The sequence below is a fragment of the Oryza glaberrima genome, chromosome 4 (genome assembly GCF_000147395.1).
Source record: "Oryza glaberrima chromosome 4, OglaRS2, whole genome shotgun sequence".
In the NCBI taxonomy this organism is placed as follows: domain Eukaryota; kingdom Viridiplantae; phylum Streptophyta; class Magnoliopsida; order Poales; family Poaceae; genus Oryza; species Oryza glaberrima.
Window position 1 is genome coordinate 29,036,618 of NC_068329.1, and position 21,020 is coordinate 29,057,637.

Genomic DNA, 21,020 nt, shown 5'->3' on the forward strand with positions numbered 1-21,020 from the left:
CGACACTACTTTAAAAGAGGCTTCATAGCTAGCCCATCACGATCAGTTCATAATGGATTCTCGCCTAAATCATTATGAATTGGCAATGTTATTGAGTATCACCACTGATATGCTCTAGCTTTGAAACTACAGTCGTGCAACTGATTCCCGAACCATTGCCAATTCGTCGGAACTTCGAATACTTAACGACTCAGCTCTAGTTGCTAGGCCACCTGAATATTGCAATGGGCCTGATGATATGGGCCGCCAATGGTAAGACTATCCAGATCGTCAATGATTCACCCCTACGGCCACCGCTAGAGCACCATCAAAACTCTACCAGTAACTAAAAGAGGGTGAGCTAAAAACCTGTCATGAAAGTGTCTCACTATTTCTTTTTTCTCTCATCCTTTTTTATGAAACTGGAGAGCTCCTATGTTAGATTTAATTTGGCACTGGCCCATTTAAATCAACTAAATCAAATAAATCTCAAGACTCATGGAATGCTAGGAGTTATGGTGTTTAATTCATCATGGATAATCAGGAGGAAGGTGTACCTTTTCTGAGAATTATTCCAAGAAATGATTAACAAATTGGCAACATACGTCAATTATATCTAATTGATGGTTAGTTGATGGTAGTGTAGTGGAGGATGGTTGATGACAATAAGTTACTCTATTCCTTTTCCTATCCCATGAGTCTCTTTCTCTTCATTTTCCTTCTATCCTATAAAAGGAGAATGGATCTGATTTCCCATGCGCAATAGAGAACATATACTTTCATCCATTTTCACTTTCGTTGCTGATAAGGTGATCCCATTCTGACAAGTGCGTACACATGCGTTGGAGAGCATGCCTCTGAAACCCCCATCTCCCTGATCTTGCACAGGAGGAGGCGAATTAGGTTTTTGGTGAGCACATCGCGTGACTTCTCGCCGGTGTTCATGAATGACTACATCGACTAGACTACTTCCTTTTCATCATGGCTAGTGGCGAGAATGTAAACGGCTACGGTTATCCTTCCGCTACAACTATTGTTGAAGCACCGCATGTTATTTTCCTCTTCTATTCTTTTCTGTTAGTTCCGTTTATATGCGCAAACGAGTTAGATATGTTTGTTTCGATGGTCTACACTAATAGCATGCCTATTTCGTGTATTCTTGTTGTTGAGAGTAGTTCATCTATGGATAACGATTTCATTGTTTACATTTACATCGCTATGGTTTACTCTGTTTATTTCTAAATTAAGTATTATGATGTCTGACATCCTGTATTGTAAGCTAGTAAATTAACGTGCAATTACATTCTCATGGCTATTAGCCATGCAATTGTTTGATTTTCTAGATCCATATTCAATTGAGTTAGACTCTCAAGGATAAAATTAGCCTATGTATCTGTTAACAGTAAAATTTGGTAATCGGCAAAGACGTCATCGGCTTAGAATCATTATCGGCTGCAGCATCTCAGAATCAGCCGATGGGAGTTATCAAGTCGTCAATAGTCGGGTTCCTGCTATATTCGGTTAAGGAAATCAATCTACTAAAGGAAGCTTGTCCCTAAGTGACTGAGTTTAAAGAGGATGCGCCATGGCAATTTATCTATTAATTAGGAATAGTTTGTTAGTTTCCTTTTATCTTTAGGTTAGTTTCTTTCTTGTGCGACAAGGACTTGTATCAACCCATGGGTATAAATATGTACACCCGGGGTCTATGTAATCTATCCTCACGATCAATACAATTCGGCGCATCACCACCTTTTACCTTTTCTACTTTATGACTTGGCACCTGACGCGGGGCTGCATCGGTGTTCGATCTCCGGCGAAAGGGTAAGTCCAATGTTCCGTCGGCCCAGGCAATTGTATCGTTTACGTCAGCGTCGTTCAAGGCTGCATCAGTACATTCGACCTCTTGGATCACTCTGGTTTGGATGATATATTTGCCTACCTATTTATTATATGTCTCTATTAATCTAGTCTTAGCATATCAATTTAGCTCTATCGGCTGCTTCTCGTTTTAGGGTTTCTGCCGATATCGGCTAAATCGCGTTGCTAGATTAGATTAGCTCAGACATCTACCACCCTAAAAATTAGTCAACGGCTTGATTGTCTAGATATTATGTTTCTTTTCATACTTGGTGCTGCATCAGTTAAGTTTGATCTACTAAGTCGTGCTTAGAACTATAATCTCTAGCCTGCTTCTTGATTGCCAATAAGGGTTTCATCGGGGTTTCAGCCGGTGAGTTATCTGGACGTTGCATCGGCTCATAAGGATTGCATATACATATAAGTTGGATTTAGCCGATGACAACAAAGGCTTCACTGTTTAATCTAATCTTGTGGATTTCATGACATCGGACCTCCAGCCGATGTGTGCTTTGACCTTCGGATCGATGCTTATTTATCATATCATTATTTGCTGATTGGTTTATACTGGATTATATTGTTATTTTATTACATCGTCGTCAGCCGATTGCCTTTATATCATGGGTAAATTGGAACCATGCCATTATAATTTTTCAAAGTTTGAAATATGCCATCGGTATCTCAATGACATGTAGGACCCACATGAGTCAATGACATGTAGGTCAGGATGGCATATCTCAAATTTTGCAAAATTATAATGGCATGGTTCCAATTTTCCATTATATCATTATCTACATTGGACATATAGCCGATTGCTTAAACCCTATCGCCATCGGCTGGTATCGGTATCGGCTATTATCGGCATCAGCTGGAACTACTCCATCGGCTGTTTTGATCTACTATTTGCATATCTTGTCAGTTGCAGGATCAAACTGACTGACATGCTCGCATCTCACCAATCTTTGGATTTGCACTGGAGTTAAGCAGGTCTCCCAGGCCGATGTGTTCGTTTTTTTCGTCAACAGTATCTAGCATCGATCCACATCAGGGCCATCCTAGTTACATCTACATGATTCATTTAATAACCTCCTTAATTGATGCTACCATAATGGTTTTATTTTGGTACTAATCAAAACACACTTTTGAACAAACTTGAGAGGATAAGCGTTGGAGTCGGTACAATATTTAGAGTATATTTGCCACAGCTTCAGCTCTATCAAACGGTTATGCTCCACTTAAAAAGGAAGTGGATGAACTGATTAGAGTTCTATCATAAAATAAATTAGAGAGATAAAGTTATGTTTAAGCTACTTTATAGCTCTATTCTATACTCAACTCCTGAAGTTAATTAAATTTATAAGAGATAGAGTTTTACCGAACATGCAGTACTCTCTTAGCTAGAAATATGTGGCGTATCCGCATAGACTGGGCTGGGATAGAGAACAAGGCCTAGTTGGTTTTGGGCTAGAATTTTGACGAGCCTTTTTCACAAAAAAGAGAACTTTTGATGGACCATCAGGCATCAGCCCGAGCCCCAAACTGGGCCAGGCACCATCAGTCATCTCTCTCGGTCTCGGATAGCGGGGATGCGCTTTGCGTAACCACGTAACGCGCGCACGTACACGGCACGGTACCCCCACTCCCTGGCCACCACTGCTTCGCCTCGACGAGATCCATACCTCCCGGGCTCCCGGACGCGCGCGTGCTAACTCGCTCGCCGATCGATCCATCGTCTCCACGTACGGCCGCGCGAAGGCACGTAGTGAGGTACGTGAGGCAGCAGCAGCAGCAAGCATGGCGGGTGCGGCGTCGCCGGACCACCTGTTCGGCCTTCGCAACAGCTTCTACGTCGGCGCGTACCAGGCCGTCATCACCAGCGTCCAGGCCATCCCCGCGCGCGCTGCCCTCTCCCCCGACGCCCTCGCCGAGCGCGACTCCCTCCTCTACCGCTCCTACATCGCCATCGGCTCCCACCAGGTACGTACGCATCGCATGCACGTGTCCATCGATCGATTGATCACGCCCTGTGTGTTGGATGAGAAAATTGGCGTAATATCATCGTCAAACAGGGTTTCGCTTAAATACTACTAAGCAGTTGGAATTCGTCGCTAAAACACCATTTTCTTCCAATTCTCTCTTTACTCTCATTTTTTCTGACCAAAATACCCCTAGTTGAATTAATTAAGTTTACTAGGGGTATTTTTTTAAGTAATTATGAGAGGAAAGAGAGAATTCGAAGAAAATGACATGAGCGAAGCCCCTCAATTGATAATGGTATTTCGGCGAATCTCAGCTGCATAGTGGTATTTGGGCGAAAATCCTTTTTGACAATGGTAAAATGACAATTTTCTCGTGTTGGATGACCTAGCTGATCGACTCGTCGAGCGGTTGGTTTCTCGTGTGAAATGCAGCTGGTGATCGACGAGATCGGGCCGGGCGCGGCCACGCCGCTCCAGGCCGTCAGGTTGCTCGCGGTGTACCTCTCCGGCGGCGCCGGCGGCAAGGTTGCTCCTGTTGTTGTTTCATCCGCGCGTGCATTTCAATTTGGATCCAATTAATTACCGCGCTATATATCTCATTGTGCATTTTGTAATCAATCTCTGTGTAATTAAGGAATCCGCGATCAGGAAGCTGAACGAGCTCCTGGCAGATGATGCGGTGGGGAGCAACCCGATTCTCCGGCTGGTTGCAGGGACGGTTCTCATGCACGAGCGGGACTATGCCGGAGCACTGAAGCACACAAATTCTGGTGGGACTATGGAATTGTAAGGATCATCCAACCTTCCATGTAACTTTTGATCCATTCTGCACAGTATCTTATTTTTACCCCATGTGTTGTTCCATGATTGATACGATTGCCTGCTCGCATAAGAATTATATATAGCTGAAGATTTCCATGCCATCAGAGAATTACTGCATGTTATGTTTTACCATTGGGAAGACTGAAGTCACTGAACCGATTCACGTCTGGTGTTTTTCAGGCTTGCGATGAATGTTCAGATATGCCTCCAGATGCACAGGTCTGATCACGCAGAGAAACAGCTGAGGATAATGCAGCAATTGGACGAAGACCACACACTGACGCAGCTCGCAAACGCATGGGTAGACCTTGTCATGGTAGGAATACTATGGGTTGTTACTTGAGAGTTGTTTATGATGATAAATCAAAGAGGCAGGAGAGAAATCTGAGTTCTACTGCTTCCCATTGCTTCTGATTCTATACCAGGGCGGGTCCAAGATCCAAGAAGCGCACCTCATCTTCCAGGACTTGTCAGAGAAGTACCCAGCAACTTGCTTAATTCTTAATGGTAAAGCACTGTGCCTGATGCACATGGGTAACTTTGAAGATGCAGAGGGATTGCTGCTGGAATCACTGAACAAGGTCAGTTCTAATGATGTTTTTAGATCAAAAGTTCTAATGATGTTAACCTGTCCATCTGAGCATTTGCTCTAGATAATCTACTTCTCAAACAGAGTGTTAGTGCTTAACAAAAAATGGTCAAACTGTTCAGGATGCCAAGGATGCAGAAACTCTAGCCAACCTCGTTGTGTGCAGTCTGAACCTAGGAAAGTCTGCATCCCGCTACCTGAAGTAAGTGGGTTCTACACTGTTATATTTTCATTTTGAAGGCCATTTCCTAATGCCTTGTCTTATTTCTGCCTGATAAGTCAAGATGTCAAGGCTCTAATAATTGTTATATTTCTGTACAATTTGAGCGCTTAATCTGAACTGTAATTCTGATAACCGTTGCAGCCAACTGAAGCTGGCACACCCAGACCATATGCTGGTTAAGCGAATGTCCTCTGCTGAAGACAGTTTCGACAGAGCCTGCCAAGCGATATCATGATTTCTGCAGTGCTGTTACTTACTTTGCTGTTAGATAAACCAAAAGCAATGCAACACTCTGATCTTGTCATGACCTAGACAAGCTAATTTTTGTTCATTAGCAGTTCATGAACAATCAACAGAAGTACTACACTTTGTCAATAAATTGGTACGAGTACATCAGTATCTTTACTGAATAAAATTACGGAGTACGGAGTACTATCTCTTGATGCATTGGCAGCTGTTGTTAAACTAAATGCATTGGCAGCTGTTGTTAAACAACAATTTCGGAAATAAATGCAGACGTAGTACAAATACATGCTGTTTTCCGGACAAGACAGCATGTGAGCTCTGAATCTAACATGTGAGAGTGCCACCATACCAACAAACCACGATTATGATATAGGACTAGGAGTACTAAATTTAATTTCTTAGCAAGAGTCAGATGTATCTGCCAGCAAAACAATGGATAAGAGGAGTACGAAATCTAGTGACGTGTTACTTAAAAGGACACCTAATCATAAGGATCAACGACAGAGACAGTGGTTAGTGGTGGAAGAAAGAATCCGAGAGAGGAAGAGACAAGAGTCCAGCTTACACTCCATCGACCACCGTGGCACCGTACAAAGCTCAGATCTATTCCAAACAGCGATCGACACAGTCAGTGCAAAACTTTTGCTAAACTTAAAAAAAGAGAGAATATTTTAAAAAAATTGAGCGAGAAAATTTGCTAACGCTGGAGGAAGTTCTTGTCAAGAGGCGTTTCAGTTCAGCTCTTCTTCGGAGCGGCGTGCTGCCATCTCCCTACCGTTTCTGAACTCAACTTCCCAAACGGCCCAGCGCCTGCTATCGCAGTCACATACATGTGGGGCCCATTTTCGCTTGGGCCCAGTGGCAGTGACCCGCAGATAAAAATCTCGCGATCCATTCCACCCGGAATTTTATGACGTTAAACCCCACGTCCCCACCAAACCACCACCACTCTCCTCGGCTTGTGTCGCGTGTGTGTGGCGCGGCGGCGGCGGCGGCGGAGCTGAGCGGCCGCGGCGATGGCGCCAAGGGACCAGTCATGTGGGGACGGCGGCGAGGTGGATCCGGAGGGTGGCATCGAGGCGCCACTCCTCTCCTCCGGCTCCTCGTTCTTCCAGGACCCGGCGCACGAGGACGGCGATGGCGACGAGGAGGCGCGACGGCGGCGGCGGAGGTTCCTCCTCGCCGGCCGCTCCCAGTCCAACACCACCTCCCAGGTGGCCCTCGTCGGCGTCGGCGTGTGCCCCATCGAGAGCCTCGACTACGAGTACGGCGCCCCCCTCACTTTTCCCTTCCCAATTCGAGGCGCGCGATTCGCTCGCTCGGTTTTCCATTTGCGATTTGACTCCATGGAAAACGCGGTGTTCGTGGGGGTGCTGCAGGTTGATCGAGAACGAAGTGTTCAAGCAGGACTGGAGGGCGCGGGGGCGGGGTCACATCCTGCGCTACGTGGCGCTCAAGTGGGCCCTCTGCTTCCTCGTCGGCGTCCTCTCCGCCGCCGCCGGATTCGTCGCCAACCTCGGCGTCGAGAACGTCGCCGGCGCCAAGTTCGTCGTCACCTCCAATCTCATGCTCGCCGGCAGGTAAGCAGCGGTTGCAGAGTGGTTTCTACTTCAGAGTTCAGACTAGGTTGGATTCAGTTTGAGTAACTGATGGACTTTACTTCTCGTGTTGTCTGTGTTGACTCAAAATTGATTTGATCAGATACGGGACAGCGTTTGCGGTGTTCCTGGTTTCGAATTTCGCCCTTACGATGTTAGCAACGGTGCTGACGGTGTATGTGGCGCCGGCGGCGGCCGGGTCGGGCATCCCTGAGGTGAAGGCTTACTTGAACGGGGTTGATGCCCCCGACATATTTTCTCTAAAGACCCTGGTGGTGAAGGTAGACTACTGTTATATCTCTTTCATTCAAGTTATTTCATCACAGAGTACTGGTAATTCTTGACACTTATTAGTTGTCCCTGTGATTTTTTTTTCCAAGAAGAAGTTGTCTCTGTGATTGATTTGTGGCAAACATATATCTAGTCTTTTGTTCCATTCTGTTTTTGTTCAACATCATCGGAGACGATTTAAATAAGTTGAAAATGTTGGTCTGTTAGACATGATCAGGTTTGTATGGGCTAAGAAATCATGTATATATAACTACGAATAATATGCATGGAAGAGTTAGGAAATACACATTGTTTGGTCTCTGGCAGGACATCAGTGTCTGTGTCTGTGGTACAACTTGTTTGCTATTTATTTTGGAGCAGCTCTATTGACTGTTGGACATGTATATATAGTTTGCGATGTAACTCTATGTTCACTTCAAAAGCAGAATTTAGAACCTGGCAATTAGTATTGAGTTCTGTGTCATCTGGAGATTTTCCCGTTCCTTCTCTCTTGACCAATTGTCATCTCGGTGAAGCATGACTCTTTGTTTGCTTTCTTTAGTTTTCCATCTCAGACAAATGCAGGGCAATCTTTTTCATTTTAATTTCTGATGTTTTTAAGGGAAACAAAGAATGCATTTAGAAGAATTGGGGTATGAAACCTTTTAGTTTTTGGATTAGTTCTGATGTATTGACATAACCTTTGCATAAGAAAGATCATGCCTATCTTATTCTGCTTGAATGTCGGGGTTCAATTTGGAGATGCTAAAACGATTCTGAATGATTAGTTTTACTCAAAGTGAACATGACTGCCCAACCACTCTAGGGCAATGGTAGCTAGAAAATATGTTCTCTGACTTATACATAAGTGATAAATTGTTATGCAAGAAAAACACCATTGTTCCCTTCCGTTGATATATCTGGATTTCATATATACTGTTTTTTGGACAGATTGTGGGTTGCATTGCTGCAGTATCATCATCATTGCATGTGGGAAAAGCTGGTCCTCTAGTACACACAGGTGCATGCATTGCATCTATACTTGGACAAGGTGGGTCAAGTAAATATCACCTGACATTTAAATGGCTAAGGTACTTCAAGAATGATAGGGACCGAAGGGACCTTGTTACTTGTGGTGCTGGTGCTGGTATTGCTGCTGCTTTCCGGGCACCAGTTGGTGGAGTCCTGTTTGCTCTTGAAGCAGTGTCTTCATGGTAACAACTTTGAATATGCATGTGAAAACTCCTTGTTCTTTTCTGTTACTAATTAAAATGTGAACCACACAATTTCTGCAAGACGATACCATTCATATACAGTGTTTTGTTTACAATACCATTAGCTCCTTTTTTGCTTTCTTTGCAGGTGGAGGAGTGCCCTACTCTGGCGAGCATTTTTCACAACAGCAATGGTTGCTGTTGTGCTTAGGGCATTGATAGACTTCTGCAAAAGTGACAAGTGTGGCTTGTTTGGGAAAGGTGGACTTATAATGTTTGATGTGACTTCAGATTACATCACCTACCATTTGGTCGATTTACCGCCAGTAATCACTCTAGGAGTTCTTGGTGGAGTACTGGGAAGCTTGCACAACTTTTTCCTGGACAAGGTTCTTCGTCTCTACAATTTTATTAACGAGTATGTACTGCTGTTGGCTTAATGTTAATGATCTTCACTTCTGTAATTTTAAACTGCAGGCGTTTCATATTTCCATTTCCCAAAGCTTTAGCTGACATGCACACATTACTTCCCTGTACTTTATTAAAACTGTTTTTAAAAAATGGCAAAGTACACCTACTGGCATATTGCAGTTATCTGTTAGACTTGCGCATCCTTTTTGAAGTGAAATATATCCCTAAAATAACTTGCCATGTAACCTCTTCAGCTTACTTTCAGGAAAGGGCAAAAGTACAAGCTGCTCCTGGCTGCAGTAGTCACCATTTGTACATCCTGTTGTCTCTTCGGCTTGCCATGGATTGCTTCTTGCAAACCTTGTCCAAGTGACACCGAAGAAGCCTGTCCATCCATAGGAAGATCTGGTAATTTTAAGAAGTATCAGTGTGCAATGAATGAGTACAATGACTTAGCTAGCCTGTTCTTCAACACCAACGATGACACCATTAGAAACCTTTACAGTGCTGGCACTGATGATGAATTCCATATCTCTTCAATACTTGTCTTCTTCTTCACATCGTATTTCCTGGGCATTTTCAGCTATGGCCTTGCTTTACCATCCGGCCTTTTTGTGCCAGTTATTTTGACAGGTGCAACTTATGGCCGCCTTGTTGGCATGTTAATTGGGTCCCAATCAACATTAGATCATGGCCTTTTTGCAGTTCTTGGCTCTGCTGCCCTTCTAGGAGGATCAATGAGAATGACTGTCTCAGTTTGTGTCGTCATCCTAGAGCTGACTAATAATTTACTTATGCTTCCTTTGGTTATGCTGGTCCTTCTCATATCGAAGACAGTGGCAGATGCTTTTAATGCAAATATTTATGATTTGCTTGTTAAATTGAAAGGATTTCCTTATCTCGAAGGCCATGTTGAACCTTACATGAGGCAATTGTCTGTCAGTGATGTTGTAACTGGTCCTCTACAGGCATTCAATGGCATAGAGAAGGTTGGCCATATAGTGCATGTCTTAAGGACAACTGGACATAATGGTTTTCCTGTTGTTGATGAGCCACCATTTTCAGATTCTCCTGTCTTATTTGGTCTAGTTCTTAGAGCCCACTTGCTTGTTCTGCTGAGAAAGAAAGATTTCATTCCTAACTGCTCAGCTTCAGCACTGGATGCTTCCAAGCAATTCTTGCCTCATGATTTTGCTAAACCTGGCTCAGGAAAGCATGACAGAATAGAGGAAATAGAATTCAGTGCAGAAGAACTGGAAATGTTCGTAGATTTGCATCCGTTCACAAACACGTCTCCTTACACTGTGGTCGAGACTATGTCTTTGGCTAAGGCCCATGTGCTTTTCCGCGAAGTTGGATTGAGGCATCTTTTGGTTCTACCGAAATCGTCTAAGGTTAGTGATACTATTCACAAATATATTTTTTTGTCGGATTCTTCTTCATTCTACTTTTTATTTCCTTTGCTTTGTCTAGATAGGTCTAGCTATTTTGCAATCGTCAGTGTCTATTACCTTTTAGAAATGCCTTTTTAGAACCAAAGGGTGATAGGCTGATAGCATTGGCACCCCTGTTTCACTTTTATATTGGCAAATGTTGCTTCCAAGTTCCAACCATGACCATTGCTAAGACAAACCAAGATGATTAGTGGCAAAAATCTCTAAATAGCCATACATATTCTTCTTGGTTACTAGCAGCATTATCGCTTTCATTGCTCATGACAGTATTTGAAATTATAAAACTTTCTAATAATTAACAGTGATAAATCTTTGACTGGTTAATTCCTATCAATGCAGAGAGCGCCTGTTGTAGGCATACTGACAAGGCACGACTTCATGCCTGAGCATATATTGGGTCTTCATCCTTTCCTCTTCAAGACTAGATGGAAGAAGGTGCGGTTTGGCAAGTCAGCATTCACCAACCTCGTCTTCTGACGCTCGCTAGTAACTGATGAGTTTGCTCAAGGATGCACTGCTGCTGTAAATTCCATCTTGATGCTGGGAGCTGCACAGTATAATCTTATATGATGAAGACCACAAAAAAATGTAGTAGATTCTCCAGCCTGGGAATCTAGCAGCTAATTGTACTGCATTTTCTTTTCTTTTCTTTTTTGTTACGATTGTACCGAGTGGTACCATATTCAGAATGTTCAAGCTACAATGGAACAGTGCAAGTAGGAAATCTTTTTTTTGTAAATGTAAATCTTGTTTGGAACGTACAAATTTTGTTAGTCGAAATGAGTTTAATCGAAACTATAAAGATGCATGATATAGCTATAAGAATAATCATCATTCCATAACTTCTCGTAACTGCATCACAAACTTTCGTTTTGGCGTTGGGCTATCGCTGGGTGGGGTCGACGAGTCCGAAAAGTCTAGGGGCGTCGGGAAGAGGCGGCGGCGTCGGGCCCATGACCGAATGGGCCAGCTGAAATTTATACCGGGCTTTTTTGTTGGGCTTTCGGGCCGGCTATTCACATCGGCCCACAAGCAGCCGCGGCGTCGGTGGGAGCCTACAAGTACTCCCTCCGTACATGAAAAGAATTCGTTTAGAACAGTGACACGGTCTCCAAAATATAATTTTAACTTCTTGTTTCTATAAAAATATTTATTGAAAAGTGATATATGTATACTTTTATAAAAAGTATTTTTCAAGACAAATATATTCATATAATTTTTACATTTTCAAACTCAATAACTTAAGAGTTATTTATGATTTATATTCTCAAGATTTGACTTAAATATTATTCTAAACGACTTTCTTTTTTGAGTATGGAGGGAGTACAAGCCTACTGTATGACCATGTCCAGTTGATTACGCGAAATTAATTACTCGTATTTCACCGGCGTGTTTGTAAAGTGATTACGGCAGCTTTTATGAGAAAAACCAGCAATTTGCAATTAGATATAACGAATACGTATTAAAATAAGTTCACAAAAACAAAACAAAAAATTCCACTCACCGGCCGACTCGTGTGGTATAGGTGCAGCCAACGTGTGCCCGGAGCATAAAACGCACGGCTCGAATGGGAACCGATTCGTCCCCCCCCCCCCCCCCCCCCCACATTATTCCCAACTCCCCCACCTCTCCTTGCCCCACCCGCTTCCTCGTGGACCCCACCTAACCTTGCCCCCACCTGTCAGCCACCGCGACCCACCCCCCTCCCGTTTCCCAACGGCGCCTCCCCCATGACGTCGGCCACCTGACGAAAGTCCAAGAGAAAACAAAGACAACTGGTCGCTTTTGTCGAGATCTCTTCCTCCCCCGTTCCGTTTTTTTTCTCTCTTTTCAAACTCCGCCCCCTCCTCTCCTCTTTCTCTCCCACATCAGCAGCAGCGGCGGCGGCGGCGGCAGAGCGAAGAGCTCCACTTGTACGCACGGGAATCCAATCCGCTCGAAGCCCTCGCGCCGTGGAGTGCGTGCCGGCCTGGCAGGGGCAGTGCGGAGGCCCGCGCGCGGGTAGCTGGCGCCTGGCGCTGCGGCTTTTAGCATCTGGTGCTTTGCGCGTTCGCTGGAAGCTTTGCGGCCACCGCGGCCAGATGCGGTTGATTGTGTTGTAGTGGTTGGGTTTTTTTGGGTTGGAACGCCGAGTCGCCGAGGAGGAGGAGGAGGAGGAGGAGGAGGAGGGGAAGGGGAATGGGGTTCCTGGTGGGGTTGGTGCTGGGGATCGCGGCGGGCGTGGCTCTCATAGTGGGCTTCGCCCGCGCCGAGAACTCCCGCGCCGCCCGCCGCCGGCAGCTGGTAAGTTATACTACTAATTGCCTAGCCCCTCTCTTTCTCCGTAATAAATTTGATTTGTGTGATGTTTAGATTGGAGCGGTAGCTTCGAAGTTGATAGGAGATTAATTGCGTTGTTTGTGAATCGAGTGGAAGGCGAATCGCTTACCTTCTACCGATTGATTGCGTTGAGCTGGATGGTCCCTGCGTTAGGTAGAGGCGCTGCACTCCCCATGTCGACTGCTTTTCCATTGGAGCGTATGACTAGTCAAAATGGAAACATGTTTTGGGCTTATTGAGCTTTCAATTTACGAACATGATGATGCGGTTTGCTACAAACAAAGTTTGTTGGAGTTGGAAAGCACTCATGTTAGGGGGCTCAAGTTGCAGCGGAGGCCTCAAATTGTGGGGGCAAGTGCAAGCGCTTCTAATAAACAACCTAGCATGCATAGTGCAATGTTGGGCTAGAAGGCCGGTGTTCATTTGATCCGTGTTGCCACTATTCTATTTGATGCCTATTCTTGTGCCATGGCTGCTGGCATGCTAAAATTCATGGCTGCTCCCTGCTACTGACTCACTGCGCTTATGGCATTTTGTTTAGGCCAGTTGTCCATATATGATTGCTTGCATGCTACTCTGTAAATTTAGATTGCTTTGATCTCTGATCTTTTTCCTCCTGATTAATAAATGAAACTAAAAGGGGATTCTCCTTGTTTGTTTGGACAGGCTGCCACAATTGCTAGTTTCTCCAAGATGACTATTGAAGATTCACGGAAGTTACTCCCAGCTGACCTGTACCCTTCCTGGGTTGTTTTCTCAACACAGCAAAAGGTATTTGACAGTATTTAGTTAGCTCTCAATTTTCATGCTTACACACTAGATGTGAATGAGAGTATATGCTAATGGGGGCAATTTTGCAGTTAAAATGGCTCAATCAAGAGCTGATAAAAATATGGCCATTTGTGAACGCGGTATGCATTCCTTTCCATGGGAGACTAGAATTAGGATTTGACTTCTTTTACAAATATGCTTTTCTTCAATGTCTTCTTCTCTTGTCAATTGTTGTCGCAGGCAGCATCAGAACTGATCAAAACCTCCGTGGAGCCTGTTCTTGAACAATATCGACCAATAATCTTAGCTTCTCTCAAGTTCTCAAAACTCACTCTTGGTACTGTTGCACCACAGTTTACTGGTAAGAAGCTATTATATATCATTGACTGTTTCTCATTATATTCTTGACAGCACTGAGCTATATTGTTCTGCTTTCTCTACTGTATTTTTGTTAGACAAAGTAAATCAACTTAATTTTGCATGCATTAACCAAGAGTACAATGACTGATAGCTGACAATAACCACCGCTGTCTGGTGTCAGCAGCTTGTGGATATTAGATTGTACATGGTGTTTGATGAAATGTTCAGAATCATGAAAACTTAAAAGGGTTTTGATTTTTGTGGTTGCAAGCGTGAGCCCTGTGTTTAGATGAATAATAGTGTGTAATTCATTATTAAGAATTGCATCCTTTGGAAAATGATGCCGTGTATGTATTCTTTAAACAATACTAATTTATGCATTTTATGAGGAGTTTAATGCTCTGGCTTCATTATGTTGTTTGTTTTTTTTAGAATGGTTTTAATCCTTTTTCTTTTCTACCTAATGACACCAAATATTTGGTATACATCTTATATTTTGCTACCATATTAGATTTTTCTGTTGGTTTTGGTGCAGGTGTTTCGATCCTTGAGAATGACGAATCAGGCATTGTCATGGAACTAGAGATGAATTGGGATGCCAATCCAAGTATCATACTAGACGTAAAAACTAGACTTGGCGTGTCACTTCCAATACAGGTGATTTATTTCATGTTGCTTGTTGTCCTGTGTTATGAATACTGATGAGGAGGCACTGAGGCATTTACATAGTGAACTAGACCTAGTTCACAAGGTTTGACAGTAGGCTTTGTCTATTGGAACACTGAATTGGTGTTCTTGATAACTAATGATTAAGTGGACAGTTCTGGCAAAAAAGAACATGAATTCAAGTTGCAACTAACTTTGGTGCAGTTGATCTTAGTTAATAATCCAATTTTGTGGGGGTATGTAATTCTTCATGCAGTTTTTATGTGACATCATGAGTAGTGTGATGGTCTGATTGGATAGTGATACTGTAGATATTATCTTTTTATTATAATTGTGCTATGTATTTCATACACTTAAATTAATTATTCTTTCTATAATAATCTTGTGAGTGCCTTTTGCCATATAGGTGAAAGATATTGGCTTTACAGGAGTTTTCCGCTTGATCTTCAAGCCACTTGTTGATCAGTTGCCCTGCTTTGGAGCAGTTTGCTTTTCTCTACGAAAGAAGGTTCCTTTTCTTGGTCGTGTTTTTTATTAAAAAAAATCTGGTTGAAGGTATTTTCTCATTAATCTGATATTTTTTTCTCAAATCACTTCAGAAAAAGCTGGATTTCAGACTGAAGGTCATTGGTGGTGAAATTTCTGCTATACCTGGGATTTCGGATGCTCTTGAGGTTTGACCATACTTCTCTGTTTTGTTGCTATAAAAGTTTAGTTTGCATTTCCTACAGTCAAGATGGTGACTGGAACATCTCGTGTTACAGGACACAATAAAAAATGCTATAGAAGACTCAATAACATGGCCTGTAAGGAAAGTCATTCCTATAATACCTGGGGACTACAGGTAATTACTGGTGATTTCTGGGGACATACTAGTTTTATTCTCTTGACTGAATAATATCATTGTCATTACTTACTATATCAACATATGAATACAAAAATGGATAAATCCCATAAATTATTGTGTGCAACAGTGATTTGGAACTAAAGCCTGTTGGTACATTGGAAGTCAAGCTAGTACAAGCGAGGGATTTGACGAACAAAGATCTGATAGGAAAATCTGACCCTTTTGCAATTGTGTATGTACGACCCTTGCCAGATAAAATGAAGAGAAGTAAAACAATTGTAAGTATCAGCTACTCTATTCCCTGTTTATGTGCTCCAATAGATATGTATATTTTTTTAATGCATACTGACAGCTGTTTATGTGCTTCAAATTTACAGAACAACGACTTGAACCCTATCTGGAACGAACACTTTGAGTTTATTGTTGAAGATGCAGATACTCAGACTGTGACAGTGAAGATTTATGATGATGATGGTATTCAGGAATCTGAATTGATTGGCTGTGCTCAAGTTACTCTGAAGGATCTACAGCCAGGCAAAGTGAAGGATGTCTGGTTGAAGCTTGTAAAAGACTTGGAGATTCAAAGGGACCGGAAAGATCGGGGTCAGGTGAGCCCTGTTTTCTTGGCAGTGCCACTCTCCATTTTCTGTTTCTCTAACACAGTAAAATAGCTCGATCTTCTTATATTGTTATTCATCCAGGGTTGTAAATACATAGTATTTCTCTTGTTTGAATATCACCTCAACAGGTGCATCTTGAGCTACTCTACTGCCCATTTGACATGAAGGAGGAGACTCCAAATCCTTTTAGACAGCAGTTTTCTATGACATCCTTGGAGAGGACAATGACGAGCATGGAAAATGGGTCAGGGAGCAATGGTTTTAACAGGTTGTCTTCCAGGAAGAAAAAAGAAATCATTATGCGGGGAGTTTTGTCAGTAACTGTGATATCTGGGGAAGATCTGCCAGCAATGGATATGAATGGAAAGTCTGACCCATATGTTGTACTTTCACTCAAGAAATCAAAAACCAAGTACAAGACAAGGGTAATTTATTCATCACATATGGACAAACTACTGGTCACAAATAACCATTACATACTCCTAACAGTTATTAGTATTACGCTATATTTAACATAATTGCTCCTATCATGTGTCTGACCGCAGGTTGTGAGCGAAAGCTTGAATCCAGTTTGGAACCAAACTTTTGATTTTGTTGTCGAAGATGGTTTACATGATATGCTTATGTTGGAAGTATATGATCATGATACTTTTAGTAGAGTAAGTTCAATTGAAGTTTTTATCTCATTACTGGACGAGTGGCTTGTTCAACTGCAGACGTTTGTGATAACGACTGACACCAAGGCACTGAATATGTTTCTGTAGGATTACATGGGACGGTGCATCCTAACATTAACGAAGGTCTTGATCGAAGAAGATTACAAGGACAGCTTCAAACTGGAGGGAGCAAAGTCCGGGAAACTGAACTTGCATCTGAAGTGGTCGCCGCAACCAATCTTCCGTGATTCGCGAGAAGAGGACAGCTTAAGATTCAGATGAGTTTTGTATGCGCGGAGAGTCATAGATGCGTGTGGGCATCTGGTTTCTGCGGGCCGGATGTGATGAGGGTTTCCTCCTGAAAACCTGATGAGTTCAGTCATCTCTTTTTTGCGGTGCAATTTGATCATCCGCTGCACATATACATGGAAGAAGAGTTATGGTGTTGATCAGCTAGCTTATAATGTAATTGTCAAACAACATTTATGTGTTTACTTGCAATGTATGCTCAAAGCACATTTATGTACATGTGAAAAATATATAATTTGAGCTGTTGGAGTGAGCTGTTGAAGACAATTGAAGGTGTCATATTTTTTTGTGTAAAACTTGTTATCTTCATATACTAGTTACCTCTAAATTTTTTATAGATTAAAATACATGGCCGGTCTTTAAACTTGTGGAGCGGTCTCACTCAGGTCCGTAAACTTAAAAAATACATGTTTAGGTCCATGATCTCGTTTTAATGTACCATCCCAGGTCCAATCCGCGCGTGACAGCGTCTGACCGCCAACGTGGCGTGCCACGCAGGCAGTATATTTGCATTCTCCCCCCTCCGCAAAACGTAGGCATTAATATCATCCCTAAACACCACCATGTGACGAAACGATCCATAACAAAGTAGTCTTCAAATGTGAAATATGCAGTACCATTGTGTGGAATTACAGATAGCGCAGTAGCAAACTAGCAGCCTCGGAGGCTTGATTTAAAATGCAGCAAAGAATGTTGATCGAAGATAGCTCAAGTGCCTTTGATTAAAACAACATGACAGACTACATTGTTGATTTAGTAGTTGCTCACACTTCTGTAGAACATTCTGTAGAACAAAACCAACTCGGAATTTCAATAAGAAACCAAAAAACAAGACGATTCATATTGCTTTGCTGTCTTACAGGGTCTGTGTCAGGTTCCAGAAATCATCTCTCTTAGGCCAGGAATAAGAATAGTATCAAACAGTGATGTTATTAGATGACATTTCAAGCCTGGCAAGCACATTTTTTGACAGAAACAAACACAGTCCATGGTTCAAATTCAGTACATGACAAACACAGCCCCGTCGACGCGCCTCGCGGAGCCCAGCGCCACGCCGCCACGAACCAGAGCCCTGCCGCCCCCGCCGCGCCGACGCCCCTCGCGGAGGCGCGCGGCGCGCCGCCTATCCCGGAGCCCCGCCGCCCCCGCCGCGTCGACGCCCCTCGTGGAGCCCAGCTCCGCGCCGCCTCTCCCGGAGCCCCGCCGCACCCACCGCGCACTCGCCGCCTCTCCCGGAGTCGTCGAGGTCGCCCTCTCTCCCTGGGAAGTGGACAGAGGGCATTTAGGTTTGGGGATTTTTGGGGATTTAGGTTTGCGACAGAGGGATTTAGGAGGGGGGAGAATGCAAATGTACTGCCTCACGTTGACGGTTGGATTGGACCTGAGATGGTACATTAAAACGAGATCGTGGACCTAAACATGCATTCTTTACGGATCTAAGTAAAACCGCTCTACATATACTTTCTTTTAGGATCGTAAAATTTCTGAAGAAATAGCATACAGGAAATCTGTGAATGCTGTCGTCAGACGTAAGAACTAACGACATAAGACGAACCCATTGTGTACGCCGCCTCATCGTGTTACTCCCGTCATGCCGATTCGGCATGAAAAAAAATCTGCAGCATAGATCCGTGCCTCCAACGAGAATCATGCACGAAACATGAAAATCTCCAACGAAGACATCGTTGTAGTACCAAGCATGGAGTATTCTGTAACATTTCTGCAACTCTGAAAGCTACGGCTGATATAAAATATGCAGGAGTAAAGATTTCCAGGTCAGGACACGAGCCGCACGAGCATCCCGGGGTTTCCTACCTTGGGCAGATTCGCTTCAGGTTTGGACGATACCAACAGAGCATCATCGTGTGCTTCATCCAGCGCCCAATAAAACCAAGCTCCGAGCCCCACGGGTAGAGGCACGCTCCTCCCGGCTAAAAAAATCAGGCACAAAACATATGCTTCTTTCTTTTTTGTTTTGTTAATCACGCAGATGATTCTCTTCACCTGGCTTTGTTAATTGATCAGTAATGCGCACGACGTCGCAATCTGGTAAAGCTTTGACAGCATACATGATCCCAGCCAGCTTTAACAATGGCACATAATGGAAAAGACGTGCTTCTTAAGGGAATCGAATTACAGAATTAATACCATCAGATTTAGATACCCAAATTAAGGTGGTCCTTTTCTTATATTTTACCTCAGGCTAGCTATTTGCTAGCTATGCCTAAATGTACTAACTTATTATTTTTATGCGTCAAATCTGATTTTGTCATGATGCAAGCGACATCGTTATGTTTCTTGCTTTTAATAACATCTGAATCGACGGGCTTTGTATTTTTCTTATGAATCACAGCTTGTTAAACAGTACAATGTGGTACTCTAGTGTCACGCCGATTGAACCAGCACATCTGCCTGCCCCGTACTAATATGACATATCGGCATGCGTACATACATGCTATACAGACTGTTCATCGTCTGTCAATTGCTTGCACCCTTTAGAGATAGATAGCAGTAGCAGGTGTATTTTTGTTTCGAAGTCTACAAGCTGCCACACGTATTAGTGAAGCAGTTTCCGGCACAAAAACAACTTTTAGCTTGTGTCTATATGTGTTTAACTTTAACCCATCAATCTACTGGACTCTTCCTGGCTTTGTTGTCATCTACTCCAACCGGAGTGACACCTTGCTGGTAGTACACAAATCGCAGTACTGACAATGTGATACTAGCTAGCTTGAGGTGTCCAGAAATATTCCAGACTGCGTATATGCGTGTAGGAAACCAAAACTGTACTGCGTCTCGATCTCAGGCTCATGCAGTCCACGTTTCCAATCCATCAGGTGTGTTAAGTTCACGCTAAAATTAAAAGTTTAGTTAAAATTAAAACGATGTGACGGAAAAGTTAGGAGTTTATATGTGTAAAAAAATTTTGATGTGATGGAAAAGTTAAAAGTTTAAAGAAAAATTTTGGATCTAAACTCGGCCCAACTTACCATCAGGCAAGTCCTTCGGTAATTGATTTCCAAGGAGAAATCGCCCGAAGGTCTCAAGAGCTAGAGAGGACAATTTCACGATGGACGTCAGTCAGTTAACCATCGACAACGCACCACATTCTCTGAACATGGCAAGCAATTTTACGCCCTACTGAAATTCCACTGAGGTACCAACGGGGGTAGGATCTCTGACTTCTTCTCATGTTCACCTCCGTCCATGTCCCAATCGGGTCTGAATGATTTCTCCAGGCTAATAATTAACCTCACCATGGATATCCTATCACCAAACTGAATTATCACGTTAGCTAAGAAACCTACTATGACCAAGAGAACGTGCTCCGAATCACAAAAGAACTCTACACAAACCATATAACCGTCCTAAAATATAGCACTATATTATCAATATTTTTTAATGTAGATTCGTAGTGCTATACTGCGTTAAACTCTGGTTTTATATTGTTACATTTTGTTGCTAGACGCACTGACAAACAGAAGGAGAGAATAGTGGCCAGAAGCGTCAGAGCTAGGCGCCTCGGATCGGCCGGTGAATCGAACAGCTCCGGCCCTGGCTTAGCCGTGAGCCATCTGGCCTTCCCTCCTCTCCTGCCGCTGCAGGAGACAGAGAGAGAGAGAGAGAGAGAGAGAGAGGTGAGCCCTCGCGTCACGTACCCCACAGCCGCGCTTGTCGCCGTGCTCCGCTCTCTCGTGACCGTCGAATGGTAGCCGCTACTGCAATGCAACCTGTGCAGCAGCCTGTATCACACAGCTTTTCTTTTGTTGTCATTAGTCATTACCAAGCCAGAGTTTTCTTACTGTACTTGGGGTGGAGTAAGCTGA

At 43.3% G+C, this 21,020-nt stretch overlaps 2 protein-coding genes and 1 pseudogene across 2 annotated transcripts; all 3 read left to right on the forward strand.

The window, feature by feature from the left end:
• Positions 1-3,325: 3,325 nt before the first annotated feature.
• Positions 3,326-5,886, forward strand: LOC127770986 (coatomer subunit epsilon-2). The gene is made up of 7 exons (XM_052296749.1): positions 3,326-3,816; positions 4,251-4,343; positions 4,453-4,604; positions 4,821-4,956; positions 5,066-5,221; positions 5,352-5,431; positions 5,594-5,886. The coding sequence occupies exons 1-7, from the start codon at positions 3,634-3,636 to the stop codon at positions 5,685-5,687; spliced, it is 894 nt and encodes a 297-aa protein (XP_052152709.1). The 5' UTR covers positions 3,326-3,633; the 3' UTR covers positions 5,688-5,886.
• A 736-nt stretch (positions 5,887-6,622) lies between these two features.
• LOC127770985 (putative chloride channel-like protein CLC-g) lies at positions 6,623-11,410 on the forward strand. The gene is made up of 7 exons (XM_052296748.1): positions 6,623-6,962; positions 7,078-7,278; positions 7,400-7,577; positions 8,518-8,780; positions 8,929-9,198; positions 9,457-10,585; positions 10,985-11,410. The coding sequence occupies exons 1-7, from the start codon at positions 6,715-6,717 to the stop codon at positions 11,120-11,122; spliced, it is 2,427 nt and encodes an 808-aa protein (XP_052152708.1). The 5' UTR covers positions 6,623-6,714; the 3' UTR covers positions 11,123-11,410.
• Positions 11,411-12,452: 1,042 nt separating this feature from the next.
• LOC127771733 (synaptotagmin-5-like) lies at positions 12,453-17,460 on the forward strand (annotated as a pseudogene).
• Positions 17,461-21,020: the final 3,560 nt, after the last annotated feature.